General features: G+C 40.1%; 2 protein-coding genes across 2 annotated transcripts in view; one reads left to right on the forward strand and one right to left on the reverse strand.

The window, feature by feature from the left end:
• The window catches only part of LOC129770993 (putative alpha-L-fucosidase), a 442,537-nt gene that overhangs the window by 166,694 nt on the left and 254,353 nt on the right, over window positions 1-21,490 (forward strand). The gene's annotated exons all lie outside the window — the stretch shown is intronic.
• The window catches only part of LOC129770992 (zinc finger MIZ domain-containing protein 2), a 216,496-nt gene that overhangs the window by 11,567 nt on the left and 183,439 nt on the right, over window positions 1-21,490 (reverse strand). Inside the window, exons 2-10 of the mRNA XM_055774218.1 lie at window positions 8,276-8,410; window positions 8,026-8,221; window positions 7,041-7,947; window positions 6,627-6,973; window positions 6,362-6,556; window positions 6,147-6,289; window positions 1,362-1,772; window positions 1,108-1,300; window positions 473-1,048 (exon numbers count right to left, since the gene is read on the reverse strand). Coding sequence (XP_055630193.1) covers window positions 473-1,048; window positions 1,108-1,300; window positions 1,362-1,772; window positions 6,147-6,289; window positions 6,362-6,556; window positions 6,627-6,973; window positions 7,041-7,947; window positions 8,026-8,082 — 2,829 coding nt within the window. The 5' untranslated portion in view covers window positions 8,083-8,221; window positions 8,276-8,410. The remainder of the gene's footprint in view (window positions 1-472; window positions 1,049-1,107; window positions 1,301-1,361; window positions 1,773-6,146; window positions 6,290-6,361; window positions 6,557-6,626; window positions 6,974-7,040; window positions 7,948-8,025; window positions 8,222-8,275; window positions 8,411-21,490) is intronic.

Here is a 21,490-nt window from a genome sequence, read left to right on the forward strand (position 1 = left end):
CAAAAAAGCCCCCGACTTACATGTATTTGGAATGTCGATCTCTCCAACGCTGCTTGGTTTTGAAGTCTGTGTGAGGGAACACATTTCGGTGAGAGCAAAAGTTCCCATACTTTCATGTATTTTCAATGCCGATTTCCCCAAGGCTGCTTGGTTTTGATGGCTGTGTTAGGGAAATCGTAGATCGGGCCAATCAAAATGAGGCAGTTAGGGCGTTTAGATAACGCTTAACATTTTACAGTTATACTATTGTTTATCTAATGAAAAATAACATTTTATTAAATGCGATAGAAGAGTAGAAATATTCCCTATCAATTGATGCAAACATCTTTCCGATCCAGTAAGAAATGTTCGAGTTATAAGCATTCGGAATCTTTCATTTTTTCCTGCATGTTCTGTGTTTAGGTTTTCATTTTACCCCCCATATACTCCGGTTAGACGTAGTCCCACGTCAAAAACCACAAAAGGTACTCACATTCAAATCGTTGCCACCCTCGCCCTCGATGACGGCTGCCGGATCAAAGTTGAGATCTGCTGGCAAATCAACGTCCGTCAGTCCGACCAATCCTCCACCATTATTGCCCTGCTGCTGCATCATCGAGTTCATCGTATTCATCAGATTCTGCTGGAGATTGTTCGCCGAGTTCATCATGTTCTGGGGCGAATTCATCATATTCTGGGGTGAGTTCATTAGGCTCTGGGGCGAGTTCATGATGTTGGCCGCCGGATTGTTACCCATGCCCATGGTCCCCTGCTGATGCTGGGGCGAATGCATCAAACTGTTTGGATTGCTATGGCTGTTGCTGTTGTTGTTGTTGTTGTTGTTGTTGTTTTGGTTGCTGTTGTTGTTAGGATTGTTGCTGCTGCTATTGTTGTTGTTGTTGGTACTGCTATTACCACTACTACTGCTGTTGCCACTGTTGCCACTGCCCGACTGGCTGGAATTGCCCTCATTTGCCGGCGGAACGCTTGGCGGTCCGCCCGGGGTCATTGGATGTCCAGAGGAGTTACCGCCGCCGGGGGTGTGTGGTGTGTGAGGTGTGTGGGGCATCTGGATACAATTCAGAGGTTTAGTTTGTGGTCGTAAGTCAATCTTAATACAATACTCACCTGATCATTCAACGATTTCTCCATCGCGTTGAGTGGATCGAGTGAATTAACCGAATCACTAAGATGCGCCAGCGGATTGCTAGCGAAATCGCCCGGCGTTCCAGGTCCATTGCCACTTCCTCCACCGCCCTGGTTAGTGTTCGGTTCCTGCTTGATAGGGTAGGACTCGTACTGTGTCCGCTGGTTGTAGCTACTGCAAATGTTGAAAAATCACAATTAGTTTTTCTCAGGAGGAAAGGGACAAAGGGACTCACCTTGATCCCATCATGCTTCCACTCGCGATGGAACTCATATCGGGACTCATGTAGGGACTCATCGCGTTCATGTTATCCCAGGTGGGCAGGGAGGTTGATCCGGGGGACATAACTTTGCTGAACTGCTTGCTATCCCCGTCCGGATCCGGTTTGATACCCACCAGCCCCGGCGTGGAGCCACCCCGTCCACTTCCATCGGCTCCGGGTGTGTTTCCACCGTGACCGGACGGATTTGCTCCCGTGGGTAAGCTACCCCCGTTACCGGCCGGTTTTATCGCCCTCCAGTTGGCCTGCGAATCGATGACGACCTCCTCGGTGTCCATTCCGTTCGGGGTGTTGGGAGAGTTCAGCGTGTTCAGGATGGCCCACATGTACTGATCGATTTCGAGTCCCTCGGTCAGCGCTGGTTTACTGGTAGGAGGAGACGAAACAAGGTTAGATGGATAGATGCGAGTTAGAATGTTCAGTGATTGGCAAAATTCTCAGCGAAGCTACTTCAACCATCATTTGATGCATAAAGATCAAAATTTGCTGCAAGAAATTAAAGAAAGAGCTTAACTACAAACTCGCATGATCCAATTAAGGGTATATTTATATCAAAAGAGACAAAAACTCTTCTGTGGGATCGAGCAATAACCACGTATTTTTACTGTGTAACCACTACAACGTTTCTCTTCTTTATTGATTCTGGATCATTATGGCGATCTCTTCATCGTATTTAAATATTTGGCAAATCAACATGCGGAGCTGTCGTGAGAAGCTGTATGATCTGGTCCAGATAATCGGTAACTTGAAGCACATCCATGTACAAGTGTTGAGTGAAACGTGGCTTTATCTTAATGACATTTGCAATATAATAAACTATGTGGAGTTTCTACTTTTGTGCTATCTACGTTAAAACATAGAAAGATCTTTGAAATGGTAGATGATTTCAATAACATTCTGAGAGTTGAACTATTGGATTACAACATCAAAATTTTTGGTGTTTATTATCCTGGGAGAAATGTGAATGATTTCGTTGTCGTTTTGAAAGATATGAACATTAAATTATTGGATCATAAAAACTGTTGTTGTTGTTATAAATATTGATTAAAATGTAGTTATGCAACAAGAATATATTAGGTAGGGGATAAAGTAATCCATTATTTTTGGGTGAAATTCAAAACTATTTTTAATATGCTTCGGATTGTCCGATTTGGGTCTAATATACACCGTTTTGTTGTAACGTTTGTTGCCATTCTAAAGATAGCTTCATAATATGTCTACCATAGAGGTCTTGGTCCTTATTAGCGACAAACCATTATAGATTTTTACAATCTTCTCAAAAATTAACCGGACAAACGTAATGCACTAAGCAAACGTATGCCATCCGACAATCGTCGCCTATGTTTCAAACTAACTGGGTAATCGGTGGAACACAGTTTTGCTTCTGAGAGGCCGCTGTTTGCGACGGCGGAACGGCGGCCGGCGCGGATTGCGTTACTTCGGTGGCTTGGGATCGTCTTTGTTTGCTTATCACCGTTAGATGGGTACTTCGTCCCCATCACATTTGAGGTCAATGTTAATGTTTCATTACGAGAAAATAAATTCATAATGAAAATTGCACTCCGGTGGTGTTCATAGGAAAATACCCAAATACGCATTTTTGGTAGCACTGAAAAATAACAAAATACTGCAAACAACAAGGCAACAACAATACTGTGAGGAGGCGACCTGTGGCCGAGTGGTTAGCGTCATAACTAACATGCCGGGTGTTCGGGTTCGATTCCCGTTCTGGTCGGGGAAATTTTTCTTCAAAGAAATTTCCTCTGACTTGCACTGTGGTCACGCGCATTCTAGAGCTTGCCACTCATAATGCATTCAAGGCGTGTTATTTGGCATAGAAATCTCAACTAAGTACTAATGAAAATGACGCAAGTAACGTTGAGACGGCGGAGTTCCTCTAGGAACGTTAGTGCCATATAAGAAGAAGAAGAAGGCGACCTGGCATAGTGGTAACATCCGTACCTCACACACTAAAAGTCACGAGTTCAATTCTCACTCTCGACATTTTTCCGTTATGGAAGTGAGGAGCTCAAAATGAGAGGGGTGTAAGTGACATTATCGATTTCTCTACACCGACTCTCTCTTTTGGTCATAACTTAGCTGCAAACACATCCCCAGCTACCTTATCGATTGGATTCTATAGAAAACTCAAATTGGAACGTTTTTGCAGTTGAGTTATTAATTAAAGAAAAATTGGATGAAGAGAAATCGATCGAATCACTCACACCCCTTTTATTCTGAGCACCTCAGGTAAAGTGACGAAACAGTCAAAAAGTATTGAAAGCCACTATAATACAGAAAAAAACAACAATACAAAAGACAACTCAGTGTCCGTGCGAACAATAGAATTGCTCTCTATTGTATTTCGGCTCCGGTGGCGTTAATATGTAAGTACCGTCATCCGGTGACAAATTGATCACCGGGGCGTAATTAATCAAACGTACTAAACAAACTGAACTCGCTTATCAAATTGCATAAAAAATTATCTTTTTCTGAAACGCATTTTCGTTTCCATTTTTGAGCAAGGTAAAGAAACATATTTTTAACACATCAAACCGACATTAACCCTTTCCCGTACGATTAAACTTTCAAAAAACCGTACCAAATGCAAACGTTTCAATGTGTCACGCATCGATTGATTTCACTACTCTGCTGAGCGTTTTAGCGCCTTGTGATATGTGATGTTCGGAGATATGGCGGGAACAAGTTGTGACCAGTAACCATAAATTCCAGAACCCAAAACAACCCAAAATATGAATGAATTTCTATACATTTTCGTGCATATTACACTGGAAAAAAATGAAAAAAATTGATTGGTCAATTTAATTTTTTATATGTTAAAAATTATGTAAAATGCATGTTTAAAATTTTTCAAAGTTAACGTTTGAAGAAATTTTTCAACAAAACATTTCATAACGCTTTGTGACCTCGGCATCAGTACTAGTTTTAAAAATAATTGGGTATCAATTGAACAAAACATTTCGGGAATATTTGCATTTTTCTGAAAATCGCCCCCGGTTTACTGTACCAATATTCTCTACCCCATATCAATATGATATATTCTTATTATCCGCTTTTCGCTAAAGCCTCCGTTCGGTTCGGCGGCAGAATACAAACGGGATTGAAAGAGAAGAACATAATGCATAGACGAGTGAGAGAGGACTAAATGGATTTCCGAGCGGACCCTAGCTTATATACAAATTTAAGTGATTTCAACAGCCTGCTTTCAAAAGCAATGTTTAAGCTATTGAAACAGGCTTTCGGGTCAATAATTAACAAACATATAACTCTTGGACATTTTATCTCCCAAAAAAGTGATTTTCATACCACTCCGATCAGTCGGCAAAAGGGTATTATCGTTGTTGAAATTTTGAACTTATAGCCCGGTACAGAACTGTATGACTGTATGACAGAATAAAGTGCCCACTGTGAAAGTAGACATATTTTCGATAAGTTTCCATTGTGCGACCTCTCGATTGTTTGTGTTTCGAGTATTTTGATGTCTGGAAACAACTGGCTTGACGGCTCTGAAGCATTTGTACACGTGTTCACACTTGGTAAAATTGAGAAAAATGGAAAACGCAGTTATTTCAAAAACGATTCCTTTGTACACCCGAAAATTGGTCGTTCGAGATGTCGAGAACGGCGAATTGTACCGGGTGGTTGTCAAGAAGCACGACATCAGCAAGGCAGCGGTCGGAAAACAATCTTAAGAAGCTGAAGGCCTTCGGATTGGTGGTTGATCGTCCAGAGGTAGGAAACCTAAAACAGATGCCAGAACCGGCAAGAAGATCATCGGGAAGTGAAGAAAAATCCTAAAATTAGCATCCGGCAGATCCAAGAAAAACTTCAGCAACTCAAATTCACCAAGGAGCACGCTGAGAAGCCGTTGGAGTACTGGAAAACGGTGCTGTTGACAGGCGAATTCAAACTCGAGCTTTTCAATCTAAAGAGGCAGGTTCGTTTCTGGCGCAAGTCGGGTGAAGAGCAAACTCGGAGGAGGCAGCGTGATGGTGTGGAGGTGCTTTTTTCATGGGGTGAAGTGTGCAGCTTAGTGACGATTGACGGAATCATGACGGCAGAGTCCTATTGCAACATTTCGCGTTAAAATTCCGATCTGTCCCTCATCAAGACGGGCATTAAAGAGCGCTTCAATTTTCAGCATAATAACGATCCCAAGCACACGGCCAAAGTAACAAAATCATATTCTTCCGGTGGTGTCGCATCAATCCCCTTGAATGGCCCCCTCAGAGCCCGGAACTTAACCCCATTAAAAACCTGTAGGCCATCCTCGACGCTAGGGTCGACAGAATCGATGTCACCAATAAAAGCAATTATTTTGAAGCCCTGGAGCACGCGAGGATTTACGCAATCCACGACACCTGAAAAATCTCGTGCATGCCGAAGCGCTAACAGGAGCTCTTGAAGGCTTAAGAAGGTCATATCAATTATTGAAATGTTCTTGTTTGCCTTAAGTTAAGCTTTTTTGAAGCTTTTCTGATTTGGGCTTTGTCACTGTGTTGTCTGGAAGACAAACTGTTTTTTTTCTTTGAGAAAAACTTTTATTGTTCTCAGCGCATGAATGAGATTCAGAACGAACATAACAAAATAGATTTTAGGAATGATCAAAATGTGTTTACTTTTCCTTTTACCCAAAAAAAATGAAATGAATAAAAAAAGAAAAAGGGCACTTAATTTTGCCAATCACTGTATTTGGTAGGGGAGAAGAGCCACACTTACTTGCACACAGGACACCGCCAGTTGCCACGCTCGCAGTTGAGTGCCAAGTACGCCTCCAGGTCGAAGCACTGAATGTGCTTGCAGTCGTGGCCACGCGCTGGAAGTGCTATTCGCTTCGCGGTTACGGTACATTTGAGGGAGACCTGCGGAACGGAATATGATACCGTTAGATTCGGAGAGGGGTTTGGGGGTAAACGCGACTCGAAGGGACTTACTTTTGTGGAGGTTGCTGGTTCGTGCGAGTCCTTATCGACGCCCGGTTGGTTGGGATTCGGTGTATGGCCAACGGTGAAGTTGCGCTTGATTTTCGCCACCGCCTGTTCGGCCGAGAGGAGATTACGCTTCAACAGGGTGTGCAAGACGTGGTTGACCGAGGGCCGATGTACTAGTTGCAGTACAAACAGATGGGACTGGGGAAAGAAGCAAAATGTGGCGTTAAATATCTTGGTCATATCGCAAACCGGGTTGACGAACACTTACACAACAGCAAGTGCTGACGGTGATTTGGATAGTGTTTCGACCTGGTTGGCAGACCTGCTTCAGGTAGAGTGGCCTGTGGGTGTTCTTATTGTCACCCCGGTCGATCTCCAGAGGGGTTGAGTTGGCCGACACTTGCACACTTGCCGGCCAGTTGGTATTCATTTGCCGGTCTTCGTGGTGGAAACACTTCAGCTGCAGCTCCAGATCAGGTCGACACATGAGCGTGTTGTAGACTGTCGATTTCAGTTGGAACACGTGATTGCTGACCGCGAGGTTATGTTCCAGCCGGAACGGGGGCAAAAGGATACCGTCCCGGACTGGGAATGTGAGCCGGAGCTCTTCGTCTTCTGTGAAACAATGATAGAATTGGATGTTAGAAGGGGTTGTTGATGAGTGCGAATTCCCATGACTTACTGTGTGCTAGGTTTGGCTTAAGGTCCGGGTTGGGACTGATGTACGGCGTCATGGAAGCGGCGGGTGTGAGTGGAGGCGTAGGATTTCCCGGCACAGGACTGTGCTGGTAGTTCATCCGGATGTCGGGCTGATAGCTCTGCATGTTCTGGTAGCCCGTGTTGTAATACTGTTGGTTGTGGCCGCTGGCCGCGCCGTAGGGAGGAGTGTTTTGCCGCTGGGGCATCATGGGAGGCCCACCTCGGTAATTCATGGGCATTGGGCCGTGCCTGCCGTAACTGGCGTTGGCCTGCATCGGTAGAGGAACTCCCGTTGATTGGTGCGGAGGAAACTGCGAGGAAACTCCCGTGGGTATTCCTTGTTGTGTCATTCCGTACATCGATCGCTTCTGCGCCATCTGCATTTGAGGGTTCGGATAGGGCGCCATTCGCCGAGGGTGTGGCGGATACCCGTTTGCCATTCCTTGTATTTTCGACATAGGCGACATCTGATTCATCTGACTCAGTGGATTCATACTGTTCATCTGGTTCATGCCGTTCATCCCTGAAGCTGGTCCCATCTGTCCTCCGCCCATTCCCATGCCCATGTTCATCATCTGCGCCATCGGATTCATCTGCTGGTGATGCCTACCGTAGCTTCCCATGCCGTTCATTGAACCCATTTGGTTCATCTGCATCCCACTCATGGCGCCCATATTACCCCCGGCTCCCACACCTCCAGCACCTCCTCCACCCGCACCCATTCCGCCTCCACCACCACCTCCCATATGACCCATCGGGTTCATGCCCGCGTTCATCTGGTTCATGGCTCCGCCGCCACCACCTCCGCCCATTTGGTTCATTCCACCCATTTGATTCATGCCGTTCATTTGGTTCCATGACGATTGAGAGTGCATCGACATGTTGTTCATCTGAGAAAAAATCATCATCAAACAAAAAAAAAAAGAATGATTTTTTCATGGATCTGAAAGTGGTTTTCGGAGACTCACCTGAGGATTATAACCGACGTCCATTCCGCCTTGCTGTCCTCCAGCTGCTGCGACCATATCTTTACGTCTGAAACCTTTGGAATTCGCCTCACTCCGAATAAGTTTTTTTCTAAGTTTCTCTCGTTTTTATTTCGCTAAATAGGCCTAAGTGGGATTTTCCTACTGTTGTTCGATGATTTTGTGCCCTGGAACAATACTACGGAAACCGTCAATTAGCAATCTGTGAACACTCCTCACAACGAACACTCACAAATTCTCGTCGTTGTTGGGAGACTGCTGGCTGGGCGGCTCAGAAGAAACCTCCTTGCGGCCGAGATCCACGATCGCCCACGATAATGGAGCCCCTAGGTGGGAGCCCCCCTGCGTATTCATTCTTTGTTCATATCTGGAAACGAGCGAAGAAAAAGAGATAAAAAATGGTTAATATCTAGCGAAATGTGTGGGATAAATTGGTGGCGGTGGCGGCGATAAACGTCAGCAGACGTCACCGTCTGTGGGAAAAATATGACGTGGGACGGGGGTTTACCTAAATCCTGCGAAGGAAGCAGAAAGGACATTTTCGAGATAAAATAATTCCCATCGACTACCGCTGCTTCGGTGAAACGATTCGATCCAACCCAAACCGATGACGACCTTTGATAGCATCAACCTTTTATTTGACGAGCGAGAGACAGAGAGACAGAGAGAGACACAGCTCAGATGAGATGAGATTGAAGCGGTGGCGGTGGAAAGGTCACCGGTTGGATTTTATCGCGCAGACATTGTCAAAGGTCAACCGAGAGCGGCGATGTTTTGGGAATTTTGGGCGACCTTCGATTGACGGCGAGTGGGTTTTTATATGCAAATAGGTTTTGGGGCGATTTCAAATAATAATGCGATTTTCAGCTAAATGACCCAATGTCTCCTCAAAGATTCATTGAATTGCTCCTCGAGTTAAATATTCATCCTCCAGCGATGTTCTAATCCACTCCGACAACAAAGTATTCGATACGACGAAATTTCAATCTAAATCCGGCACCGAATACTAAGAACCATTCGCGAAATGGATCCACGCAGCGAACATTGCAATGGTGCTTGCAACTTTGACGGCAGCGGCATAAAGTGATTATTGATATAAATAATTAAATCAGCTCCGGCCACCACCGTTGGGGCTCGTGGGGAAATGTGCATTCAATACAGCGCGAAAATTGGACTGTTCATAAAATTAATTCAGATTAAAAGTTCTCCGCGCGATTTTTTTTTTTCGCTCGCGATCACGACGGGGCTCACACACAAAAGCTCGCGCATCGACATATGGATTCAAGCAGGGTGCAGCAGCAGCAGCAGCAGCAGCAAGAGGGGAGAGGGAAACGGACCGTCAGTGACTTAATAATTATTATCGAATTTGACTACTTGTGGGTGTGGGTGGTGTCGATGCCTATCCATACGCTGCGGGTGTGCAGTTGCTGCTGTTACAGTTGCAATGCGCTGACGGACCGTCAGCCAGTCGTGGTTATCATTTCGTTCAATTTCACTTTGTTATTATTACTATCATTATCGCTCTATCATAATGGTTTAGCTTCGGCTCTGTGGCTCGAATGAATTGGATTAATAGGGAGGGGGTAGCTGGACATTGAGTCTCAGATAAATTACACTGGAGTCGCTTTTGACGCGGGGGATACGTACCGCGTAAACAAAAACCGCGTAAGTTCCAAAATTCGCGTAAATTCCAAAATCCACGTAAAATAAAACCGCGTAAATTCCAAAATCCGCGTAAAAATAAACCGGGTGAATTTTAAAATCCGTATAAAAATCTAAGAAACAGTGAATTATCAATTAAAAATGCAACTCATATTTTTACAATTGATTAATTGATTTTTTTTATGCTACAATCATGATATCTGTATTTCCTTTTATTTCTCAGCTACTAATCAGTAATACAATACAAACTTATTTCGTGAAAAGTCACATCAATTAGCACATTGAATTTGTACGCCGTTGATACGTGCTGCGTAAAAAACCGCGTAAGTTCCGAAATCCGCGTGAAAAAAAACCGCGTAAATTCCGAAATCCACGTGAAAATAAACCGCGTAAATTCCAAAAACCGCGTAAATAAAGCCGCGTAAAATAAAACATCGTATAAAAAAAAACCGCGTAAAAAGCGACTTCAGTATAAGTCGAAAATTTAAAGTTGAAGATTTCAGAATCAACTGCAAATAACACCATAGCATTTGTTATAGTGACTAGGTTCTGAAAAGACACTGTCACAATTTTTTTTTTGTTTTGCAGATATTTTTTACGAAAACAAAAATGTCAAGCATAAATTCTCTGAAAAAGACGAAAATATTAGCAAGAAAACGGTATTTGATTTATTAGAGATCTTTTTTTAAATTTTGGGTGTTCTGTGACAGTTAATTCACTTCTTTCGTAAGCAGAAGAATTTGCGAAATTCACAACTTAATTTTTTTAGAACTTTTTTTTTTATCAAGTTCGAATGATTTAATTCTATTTTGAAAAAAAAAATACAATCAGTTTTATTTTGATCACTTTTTTAAGATCATGATGATTAAGATTAAAATTGTTATATATTCATATATTTCAACCAGTGCCACAAATTATCAAAATTTATTCACGAATGAAGGAATTAGATTTTTCCCAGTATCGGATGAATTTTCTTCTGTTGAAACTCAACACCATACCTGTCATAATGAGTATAACACAAGAGTCGAGACGCGTGAACTTTGTCTGGTATATTGATCGAAAACAACATGAATGAATTTCGAAAAGCCTGTATTCAGGCACTTTCATTACTGTCAAGAATTTCAGGTGATTATCATGAACGTTAAGTTGATCTTCATCGCTTGCAGTGAATTTTTATTGAAAACGTGTCACCGATTGCACATATAAATGGTGCAATATGCCATTTCCGGGCAATCGTGAGTAGATTCATAAAACGTAGCAAGAGTTATTCTATACATTCCACTGCCGAAGTCGCCAAAAACAAGAATTTTGTGTGATGAATTGCCATCCTTTACCATTAATCGATTTCACTCTCAATTGGTAACGTTGAATTTTATGCTTTGATTTTCACTAACACGCAATGATCTTCATTTTCGACCTTACGAATACCATGACGATAAGGAAGATGCAAATGAAAAATGAACTTCATGGCAAGCTGATGTTGGTGTTCATTCCACTGGGGTTCATTGATATTGTTGTTTCATATTTATCGACTCTCGCTTGAGCAGTAGGTTATCAATACAAGGAAGGCAAAAATTCGCCGAATTTGAATGTCGTGAACGTGAATATTTTCAGCACTGATTTCAACACACTTATCACAGTGAACTTATTTTTAAATATTACTTTTCATTGTAATAATAAAATACAAGTCGCTAATTTGTGATGACCCATAAAATACATCCGGCTTGAAATAGGCTGCAATTTGACGTCAATTTTATCCCTGTAGCAATGCTCGGATTCACGAAAATTTAATGATCGATAAAAAAAAGTCACCAACAGGACATTCACGATTCATCAGCTAGTGACCAGACGACAATGGTCGCTTTCCAAATGGTCTTTGTTAAGACCGAGAGTTTAGTTCAGTTTTCCAAACTGTCCAACTTTTTGAAGGCTAGAGAGGCGAATGAACTGAGGAAATCATAATTCAAAACATCAACATCTCAACCAATAAGGCCGAACACACTTCTGAATTCATATAAGACCTCTTCCGACAAAAAAAAATATGAACACCTTTTCACTTCTTGTTACCTACAATATTATTTTAGAATTCATCAAAATTTTCTAAATAACTCATGTATAGATAATTTTGGTGGCCCTGAAAAAGACCAATGGGTTTGCGTGGCTTTGTAGAAGCAGCTGAAGATGGTTGATACATGATTCATCCTTGTTCCCGCGAGAACAATACACGAGATTTGTGTCCTCATTGCCAGAATGTATCTCTTTATTTAGACATCCACTGCGGCCACAGGCGATTCTATAGCGGTTCCAACAGCACCATTATCTTGTTTGACAATGAATAAAATCAAAAAGGCTTACGTACGATTCAATCACACACAAACACTCTCCTCCTAACGGTATGAACGGTATGAAAAGCAACGCGGTACGTTCTGTTTCATATTTCTCCTCTGCCCGTCATTCCAAGCTCTAGTCCATGGGTGGCCAAACGGTAGTCCGCGGTCTACCGGTCGCCCGCGAAGGTATTTCTAGGTATTTCTTCACTTTTTGTCGTGATCATTTCATAAAGTGTTTTTGCAAAGGCTCTAAAAATATTAATTGGGAAAGTAGATATTTAATTAATTTTTCCATTTCACTATTTTCTTCTTGATTGTTAGTTATTTATTCATTTTTAAAGATTCAGTTGTTCGACCTTGTAATAAAAAAATCACTCGGAACAATTTCAACATTTTTTTCTCCAGGAATATCATTTGTTAAATTACCATTGAAAATGCTGGAAACATCCGGCATAAGGTTTCGAAAAACAATGAAACCTTTTTGAAGACAGCGAATGCAAGTTTTAATTGAGTATTGTTATTGTTATATTAAAACCTTAATTAGTAATGTGAATTAATTGTGTAGATTTCTGTCAAGAAATATAATTATGAAAGGAAAACAGTGATGAATGAGAAACTAGAAAAAAATTAATATTAAATATTGGGAATTATGTAATTCAAGTTGAGCATATTTTTGTTCGTTTGCTATTATAGGTACAGTCGGGTGAAAGCTGTCAGCATAATTTCTCGAGCTGTTTGGATTGCTTGTTGCATTCCTAATATTTTGCCTGGAAAAACATTTCTGCAACGTGTAAAATGTGCAACTCGCAACACTCTATTATATAACTATTCTAACGAAGTTTCTTCTCATTCCATCCTTCACCATAAAATGGAATTCACGGCAAATTGTACTGACTCCCCTAGACTGAATTCGTATCTCTCTCATGTATCATGTGTGCATGTATCAACGTAAATAGAATACCAGATATATTACATCGCTTGTGTGATACACACATTCTCCAATATAAAGAATCTAATTTTTAAAACACCATACAACTGTCGTGTTGAAAATATTTTTTTGCTTTTTTCCTTTGCCTACCACTACATGAAAAAGCGGAGAGTTATATACCTGATATTCTATTACCGTTGTGCATGTATCGATGTTTGAGTTCACGGTGGGTAAACAATGGAGCCGCTCATTAATGGTGTAACAACTGTTTAGCATCAGAAATCAAGTTTTCGTATCACTTTTCATGGACGTTAAAATGAGATTGTGTACACGAGCAACGAGATTCATGTCAGGGTGAAGTAGTAGTGGTGGATTGAAGTCAGGTTGAATGAAGAGGCAGATTTGTATACATTAGTCACGTCAATTAGAATAACCATTTGTTAGAATAGTTCATCAGTCATCCTCGCTCTTAACGCTCGTCAATTCATTCAATGTCAATTCAGGTCATGTTGACGGTGATTACCGAAGAAGTCCTAGTCGAAGCGAAACGTCTGAGAGGAGAGTCGATTTTCATGTTTTATCTTCATTTATTTAGTAAGCGATATTTTGTTAGAATAATTTATCATTGAATATTCATCAGTATGACCTATGTTTTACTCTTAATTAACCCTCCTATACTCGTGCATAATTTTGTTTTGAGCGGGCTGAATTAAAAGACTTAAATGCTGGATGAAATTGCAGAAAAAATATTTTCTGGGGTTTTTTTCATTTAATTATATATTTCATTACTTTGAATAAATGCCAATAATGAATAAAATTTCACAATAGCAATATTACAGAGACACGCACAAGAAGTGGCACCGTGCACGAGTATACGAGCTACGGTTTTGCGCGCGAGTACAGGAGGATTAAAAATTGATTGTATCGTCTAGTTCGTTTCCTAATGATTTTTTGATACAGTCAAAGCTGGTAGACCGCAGGCTAACATTTGAACAATTAGTCGCCCGTAATGTCCAAAAGTTTGGCCACCCCTGCTTTAGTCTATGCTCTCTTTTTGCATATTCTAAGAACGCGATGAATTCTAGCAGAAAAAAATGTGCTTAGCCATCGCGATGAATAATATTTTTGTTGCAACCGCTCAACAATAATGACTGAATCCACAAAAATCCATATGTAAGTGCCTGCTTGAACATTTAGCAGGCACTTACATATGGATTTTTGTAGTTTCAATTGTTCTCTTTTAAACCACTTTTTGAGCTTTTAAAAAAGTTGTTGAGTCAATAATTCCCAAACACCTTTCATCTTTAGAACGAAGTGACTTCATTCAATTAACGAGGGATTAACGCTCAAAGTCTTGTATTCTAAACGTAACCTAAGGCGAACCAGCCCAGGAGGCTGAAAGCCTCTCAAATAAAGAATAAAAAATAAAAAATAAATAAACGTAACCTGTCCAAATATGGATGTAAGCGCCAGCCACATTTTTCAATTGAATTAGAATAGTGAAAATCATAAAACTATTCCTGTCCACTTTTGTATCTATTAAATAGAAACAGATTATTCATTATAAATTGTTTACAATCATGATGTTTCCATTAAGAACAAAAAACAAGCATTTTTCATCACTGAGTGGTGTTGGTGGTAACGTCAACCATGCATTTTTGGGCAGTAACGTTCTCATTTTCGAAATATTATACTTCTAACCAAGAACAGAAATGAAACTACTAAGCTACTGAATTTTTGTTAGAGTCATAAATTATGTCCTAAACTGCCACAACCTACAAACAAAATCTTCAATTCAAATCAGCTCAGAATTATAAACTGCTACAACCTTTGTTTGACTTGCCCCGTTATGCGTGAAAAGTTGAAGCGACAGATATACTAATCAAAAGTTGAACAAACTTTTTTTTAAACTTCTGGTATGATTCATTATTACTCGGGGGTTTTCGTAGCCTAATTGGTTGCGTGTCCGCTACTAAGCGTTGAATGTTGAATTTCAACCCAGTGTCATTCATCGGAAGAAATGGTAAGAGCTCATAACCACGCGTAAAATTTTTACTAAAATATTCATTGATTCCCTCGCACGTGGCAGGGTTGGAAACATTCCTCTTTTTGAACTTTTGCACAAAGCACATTGCTAGAATCAGTAGATATAAATACCGAAGAGAGATAATCCGACTTGGCTTGATTGATTATAGTGTGAGTGACCAGAAGCATTTCTAGTAGTTAACCTAGTATACTATATTCCTGGGAATCATTGTACTAAATATTTTATCATTCATGTGAAAAGTCGTATGCCTTTGTCTTGGAACACGTACAGAAACGAACCTATCAAAAAGGTCTAATGGACGTGAATTGAAAGAAGTCAGTTGCTAGATCTGAAACCCTCAATGCTGTATAGTTGGCTCCAATCTAGTGAGTTCATTGCATTTTGCAAGAAATCGAAATTAATACGTCCATAATCACGGAAAAATGAAGATTCAATTAAAATTTCACGAGAAATGTCTATTGATGAAATTGTGATTTGTGTCACTTGTGTCATTTCACAATGATGGAAAATAAAATAATTACAAATGTGTTCCCAAACATTCAGCATGTGTGAACCACAATTGGCTTAGTGCAAAATAAGGTGAGACAGAACTAATCTGAGAGAAGTAACCAATGATATAACAAAGTTCTTGAAATTATTAGGTTTTATAAGATTGTAACTAACGCTTGCGTTAAAAGATGGACAACTTTTCCAATTTTTCATGCGTTTACCTCAGCACCTGGTGATGAGACCTAAGATAAGATCAGACAATAGGGGGTCTTTTACGGACCAAATTTCTGTCAGATACGGACCAAATTTCTGTCAGTCGTTCTGATTTCTGATTGGTCGATTTCGATAAATTTTGTAAACAAAGTCGATTTTTCCAGTGTTGCCAATAAAAATAAATTACGTTGGGTTTGTATTGAATTTAGAAAAAAAATGAATTTAATTGATATTACGATACTTAGTTTAGAGGAAATGTGAAGGAATTGTATACACGTTTTACCTAATTATTTTGTTACTATATTTTGATTGAATTGAAAAATTTATATATATATATATATATATATATATATATAATTCTATTAACGGTTACATCAATATAAAATATTAGAAAATAACATATTTTTTGACACACTACCTTTTCAGCTTGGAAATTTGATGTTTCAAACGAAATATTTCTTCCTGTAGTTGTTTATCTCCTTCATATACGTCAACCAAATCATAATTGTTCTCAATACTTTGTATCTCTTCCCATTCCTCATTCGCGGATGCAGCTAAGGTCGGAATTTTCGTAACTCCATTTTCATTGTATTTCCCATCAACAAAATGAGCCTGTATATATACTAGTATTAGGATATGTTTTAGAATTAGTTTTTAATACTTACGCTACATATTCTTGTGCTTGATTTGATTTCAAAGAATGGAACTTCTAATTCACTGTTCACGCAAAATCGAATCCATTCTTTCCGAATATTTTTGTCTTGAGGGAACCGATAAAATTTATACTCAGGATGAGTATCCGTCCTTCGCTCACAATTTAAGGCTTTACACTTCATTTTTATTTTTGAATTACGTTTTGTATGAATAAAATGGCTTCCTAACGTTGTTTTGGTTGTATTCCTGCTCATATAATAAGATAGAATGTTTTGGTTCAGACAATGAGAATCTGCATAACGCTGTAACGGTTGTCAGATTAGATTTATTTGCTAAAAAAAATCCCAAATTTGTTTTGGAAACGATTATATTATAGATATGGGTATTTAAAAGACTTATTTTATCCTTTTAAAGCATATTTTTGAGATCGTCTATTTGAAAATATGCAATAATCATTGAATTCGCACCAACCAAATGTTACGATTCATTAAAATAGAAATTTGAAAAATCCGATATTTTATAATATTTGGCAGCTCTGGCATCTTCATGTCATGGCTTCGTTTTTGGACGACGAAGAAGAGTAAGAAGCCAGTTGTCTGGTCTTGTCTTAGGATGAGACCACTTGTCCATCGTCAATCATAGTAACCCATGAGTTTTCAAACTAAATTTGACAGCGTTATCAGTTGAACTGCGGCAGTTATGGCGAAATCAGTAAAGCAACTGCGCTCCATGGTTTTTGTGTATTGGGAGCTCCATCCCGTTGCGAAGAAAATGGATATCGTCAGGTACTTTGAGTCCGCCGGATTCGCCCGTTTCGATATCTATTATATCCTTACACTTCTGGAGAAGAATGAGCGCATTGAACGGAAGAAACTACAGCTGAAATTAAAGCAGAAGAAGAGGGGAAAGATGGTTACATCGTTCCGGGCTTTGGGAGGTCGGGTGGTCGGATCAACAGGCAGAATTTTCCCGGCAAAGCGGAACGTCGTGGTCATCATGGACGACAAGACGTATATAGCGCTGGATGGCAAAGATTGGCAGGGAACCAGCTCCAGTCCCCCAGGTAAGTTCCGACTTGAAGTGCACACCAAGTTCTCAAGGAAGGTGCTTCTGTGGTGCCACCAACAGCGAAAAGAGGATGTCAAAGCCGCTCTTTTCCGTTCGGAACATGCAGTGAACTTGTGGGAATATTAACAGCTCAAACTGCCTGCCGGAAGTTGCCTCCTTCATCCAAAAAATGTTTTGAAGTTCACCAACCTAAGAACGTCCTCAACTTGCGTCCCATTGAGAATATCTGGGCAAAGCTGAAGCGGAGGGTCTATTCTAAAAATTTCGTGACGAAAACGGAGGAGAAACTAATCAATAAAGCTAGAAAGACCTGAAAAACATGTCAACAGGTCTGTTTTCGACAGCAAAGGCGAAAGTTCTAGGCAACTGGCGAAAGGCAGGCGACGAAATATTGTTGTAACATGGTCAGTGAAATTATGTTTTATGGGAAATTTGAATTATCTTCGCCATCCGAAATTGTCCATTTTTTCAAATGCCAGTGTTACAGAATTTATGGCTGAAGGCTGAATGAACCGAAACTGTGCAAAAGAACAAAATTGATCATGAAGCTCAGAGGCGAATACAAGGTCGCTCGAATTTCTCTGATTTTGACTGATTCAACTGTCGAGTTTCTTTTCGCCTGGCGTGTTAGCGAGTGTTTTGACGTAGGACTACGTCTTTCATTTCTGTACTGGGGTGTAAGTTTCGAAAGTTTCGAAAACGAGAGGGTGACGCTGGAGTGCAAGGTTTTGAGCGTTAATACCTTTTTACCGGCTGAATGGAGTGGGATAGTAATCACTTCATTCGAAAGATAAAATGTCAAAGAGTTATATGATTGTCACTTATTGGTCCAAAACATCTTTTCAATAGCTCAAAAATTGCTTCGAAAACAGGCTATTGAAATCAAAACAAACTGCTCATTGATGATGATTGCTTTTGTGGTGATCGGAATGTGTTCCCGAACACGGACGCAGCATCAAGGCACCTGGAGAAACCGTCATCGCGAATACATGCAGGCTGTGATTTCTTTTACTCGCTTGCAAATGCGCTCGAGTAAAGGAAGGTTTGTGCAATCGGTTTCCGTGATCCAATCGTATCCAAGAGCATCAGTTTCTATTCTGCTTCCGCGTGGAGTGGTCATGAAAGCTCATGAAATATACATGAAAGCTCATGTATTATTCTCAAGAGAACAAAATAGAATTGTGTATTAAAACTTCATCAGTTGCTTTTTCAAAACCACGCAAACCCAACGGTTTTTTTCTGAGCCAAAAATTAAGTTCGAAATGGTTGAATTTCATGTTAATACCAATTTCATACTCATACTCACACATTAACAAGGAAAAATCGAGCAATCTTTAGAAAATTCATTCAGATGCAATTTCAAACAAATGATTACATAGCCAGCGGTAGTCCTACGTCTATATATAACCCGTTTCTAGTTTTTTATTTGTATTCTCGGCCTTCATATTTATTTACTCAAACCGGGATTCTGCTGAAGTAACCCTGAATGGCAAGAAGTATAGATCCGTTGGCTGTCGGATAGAAGACGGCACTTTTCGAGAGGTCTATTATGTAGTCGGGTTGGTATTGTTCGCGCCCGACGCACCCAGTGCCGAACAAAATTTCAGCAACCGAAACGACGCCCACCGAAAATGCGCAACGATGCAATCCGCTATAAAAGTGATGAGCACGATGCGCTCCATATACAGTACTTCGACAGTCATCGTTCTTGGCGTTTCCACCAACAAACAATATTCCGACAATCATCGTGCAGTTTCGTTTTATCCACCGACCAAAGCGCAGTTCTAACGACCACTTCGCAATAAGCAGCAGCAGAAGGAGAATGCAGAAGCGAAAAGTATATTTGCATCTTACCGACGATGGTGCAACTATTCCACGTGTGAACGCAATGGTGTGATTCCTTCCAACACAGAGAATAAAAAAAAATACTAATTTGTTAATCGAAACATCATTTGTTCTTCCTTCCAACGTTAAAATCCTGAGTTTCACCGCAATTATCACAAGCAGTTCTTTTCAGAATTATTTGTTAAGAGTTTATGTTTTCTAGCGAGTGATAATTGCCAGTTTATTCTGACGGGTTGCGCCTGCGCCCGAACAGGCACTAACGTTCCTAGAGGAACTTCGCCGTCTCAACGTAGTATTACTTAGTTAAGATTTCTATGCCAAATAACACGCCTTGATTGCATTCTGAGTGGCAAGCTTATCGCATCAAAACAGAATAGCTCTTGTTTCTCATTGTTTTACTGTTTATTTTCTATGTATCCATGAACTATTGTAAACTGAAAATTTAATGCAAATATGATGGTTTCCTTGACACGGGTTAGAAAACCGAGAAGCCTGGAAAAATCGCTGTTGCAGATATGTGTTATGTGTTTCCATAACAGAGAACACAAAAGCCACCACTGGTGGCATTTCCTAACTGACGATACCAGGAAACTGCGAGGAATTTCTATGTCATTAGCCCTTGTCAGGGCTACCAAATATTTGCATTGAATAGTACTTAATTCTTCTATAATATTCGTTGAAACCGGCAGTGATTTCCTAGTCCTACATTAACAATACGGTAGTTTCTTGGACACCCCTCCCTCTCTGTATTTTTTGACGTAGGACTACGTCTTTCATTTCTATACCGGGGTGTAAAATCAATGTTTCGAAAACGAAAGCGTTACGCCGGAGACCGAGATTTTGAGTGTTAATAGCTCCTAAACAACTGAACGAAATGGTATGATAAACACTTCATTCGAAAGATAAAATGTCTACGCGTTCTATACTTGTTACTTTCTGATCCAAAAACTTGTTTCAATAGTCTTAAATTTGCTTTCAAAATAGGCTATTGAAATCACCAATCGGTATATAAGCGAGCGCCGCTCGGAAATCCACTCAGTTCTAATTGAACAGCGATTGGAGCATGTTGTCGCTGTTGTGGTGAAGCTCTTCATTTATCATGAAAGCGCGGATGAACGGTGTCACCAAGAGCCTGTTTGTGCACCTTAGGCCAGAAGGGAATCCATCAGGAGGAGAGTGATGCTACAAACGGTTCCCCGGGAAGATCTCGAAGCAGCCGCTACACACACACACATACACGCACGGAATTCTTTCCGTTTGGATCGAGAAAGATCCGGAAAATAATCTGCCAGTTCCTCTAGGAATTTAAAAATACATTCATGTGAAAGAGTTTATTTGAATGTTTTCTATCCATGTAACACTGTGACCAAATATGTTTCAATCAAGTGCTATTAACAGATGGTTATCGAGTTAGCATTAACCACTGGTGGGCTTCCAGTATCGAGGAAAATGTGGAAATATCTAATCGTTACTGAAAATAATCTGCCAGTTCCTCTGGGAATTTAAAATTACATTCATGTGAAAGAGTTTATTTTAGTGTTTTCTATCCATGTAACACTGTGACCAAATACATTAGGTTTTGTGATTTTTCAATCAATCGCAATCAACAGGATAGCTTCTGAAGATTATTCTTCCCCATCAGTAGGATATTTCCGTATCCAATATTGGATGCATAAAACCTTGTGCCTCCAACGTAACGCTCTCGTTTTCGAAGTTCTCCAAATATTCATTCATTCAGAATGAATTCAGATTCAACTTCAAACAAATGATCTCTAAATCAACGATAGTCGTACGTCACCCTTGCAGTTATACCATAGATATAACCCACTTCCTGTTTTTAATTTTAAAAGTTGCATAATCCATAAATTAGCACATCGTCTTCAATATATAGTAGTTTTATATTAATGGGTATATTCTACTATTTTTCAAGAAAAAAATATCCACGTGTTAGGCTTGCTACTGCTGAGATGATCTCACAAAACATTGGCGTAGTGTATTTCTTAAAAAGAAATTCTGAGATGGTGTTGGTATTGAATGACGCCCAAATGAATAATAATGTCATGAAAGTGATTTTAATTTAATGGAAAATAGGATATACCTGCGTAACAAAGATTAACAATGTGTAAAAAGAACATTTTTCACCGTAATTAGTCTTCCATGTGCTTCCAGGAACATCATCACGTTAGCCATCGAAAAGTGAACATACGCAAA

This window comes from Toxorhynchites rutilus, chromosome 2, assembly GCF_029784135.1.
Source record: "Toxorhynchites rutilus septentrionalis strain SRP chromosome 2, ASM2978413v1, whole genome shotgun sequence".
Lineage (NCBI taxonomy): Eukaryota > Metazoa > Arthropoda > Insecta > Diptera > Culicidae > Toxorhynchites > Toxorhynchites rutilus.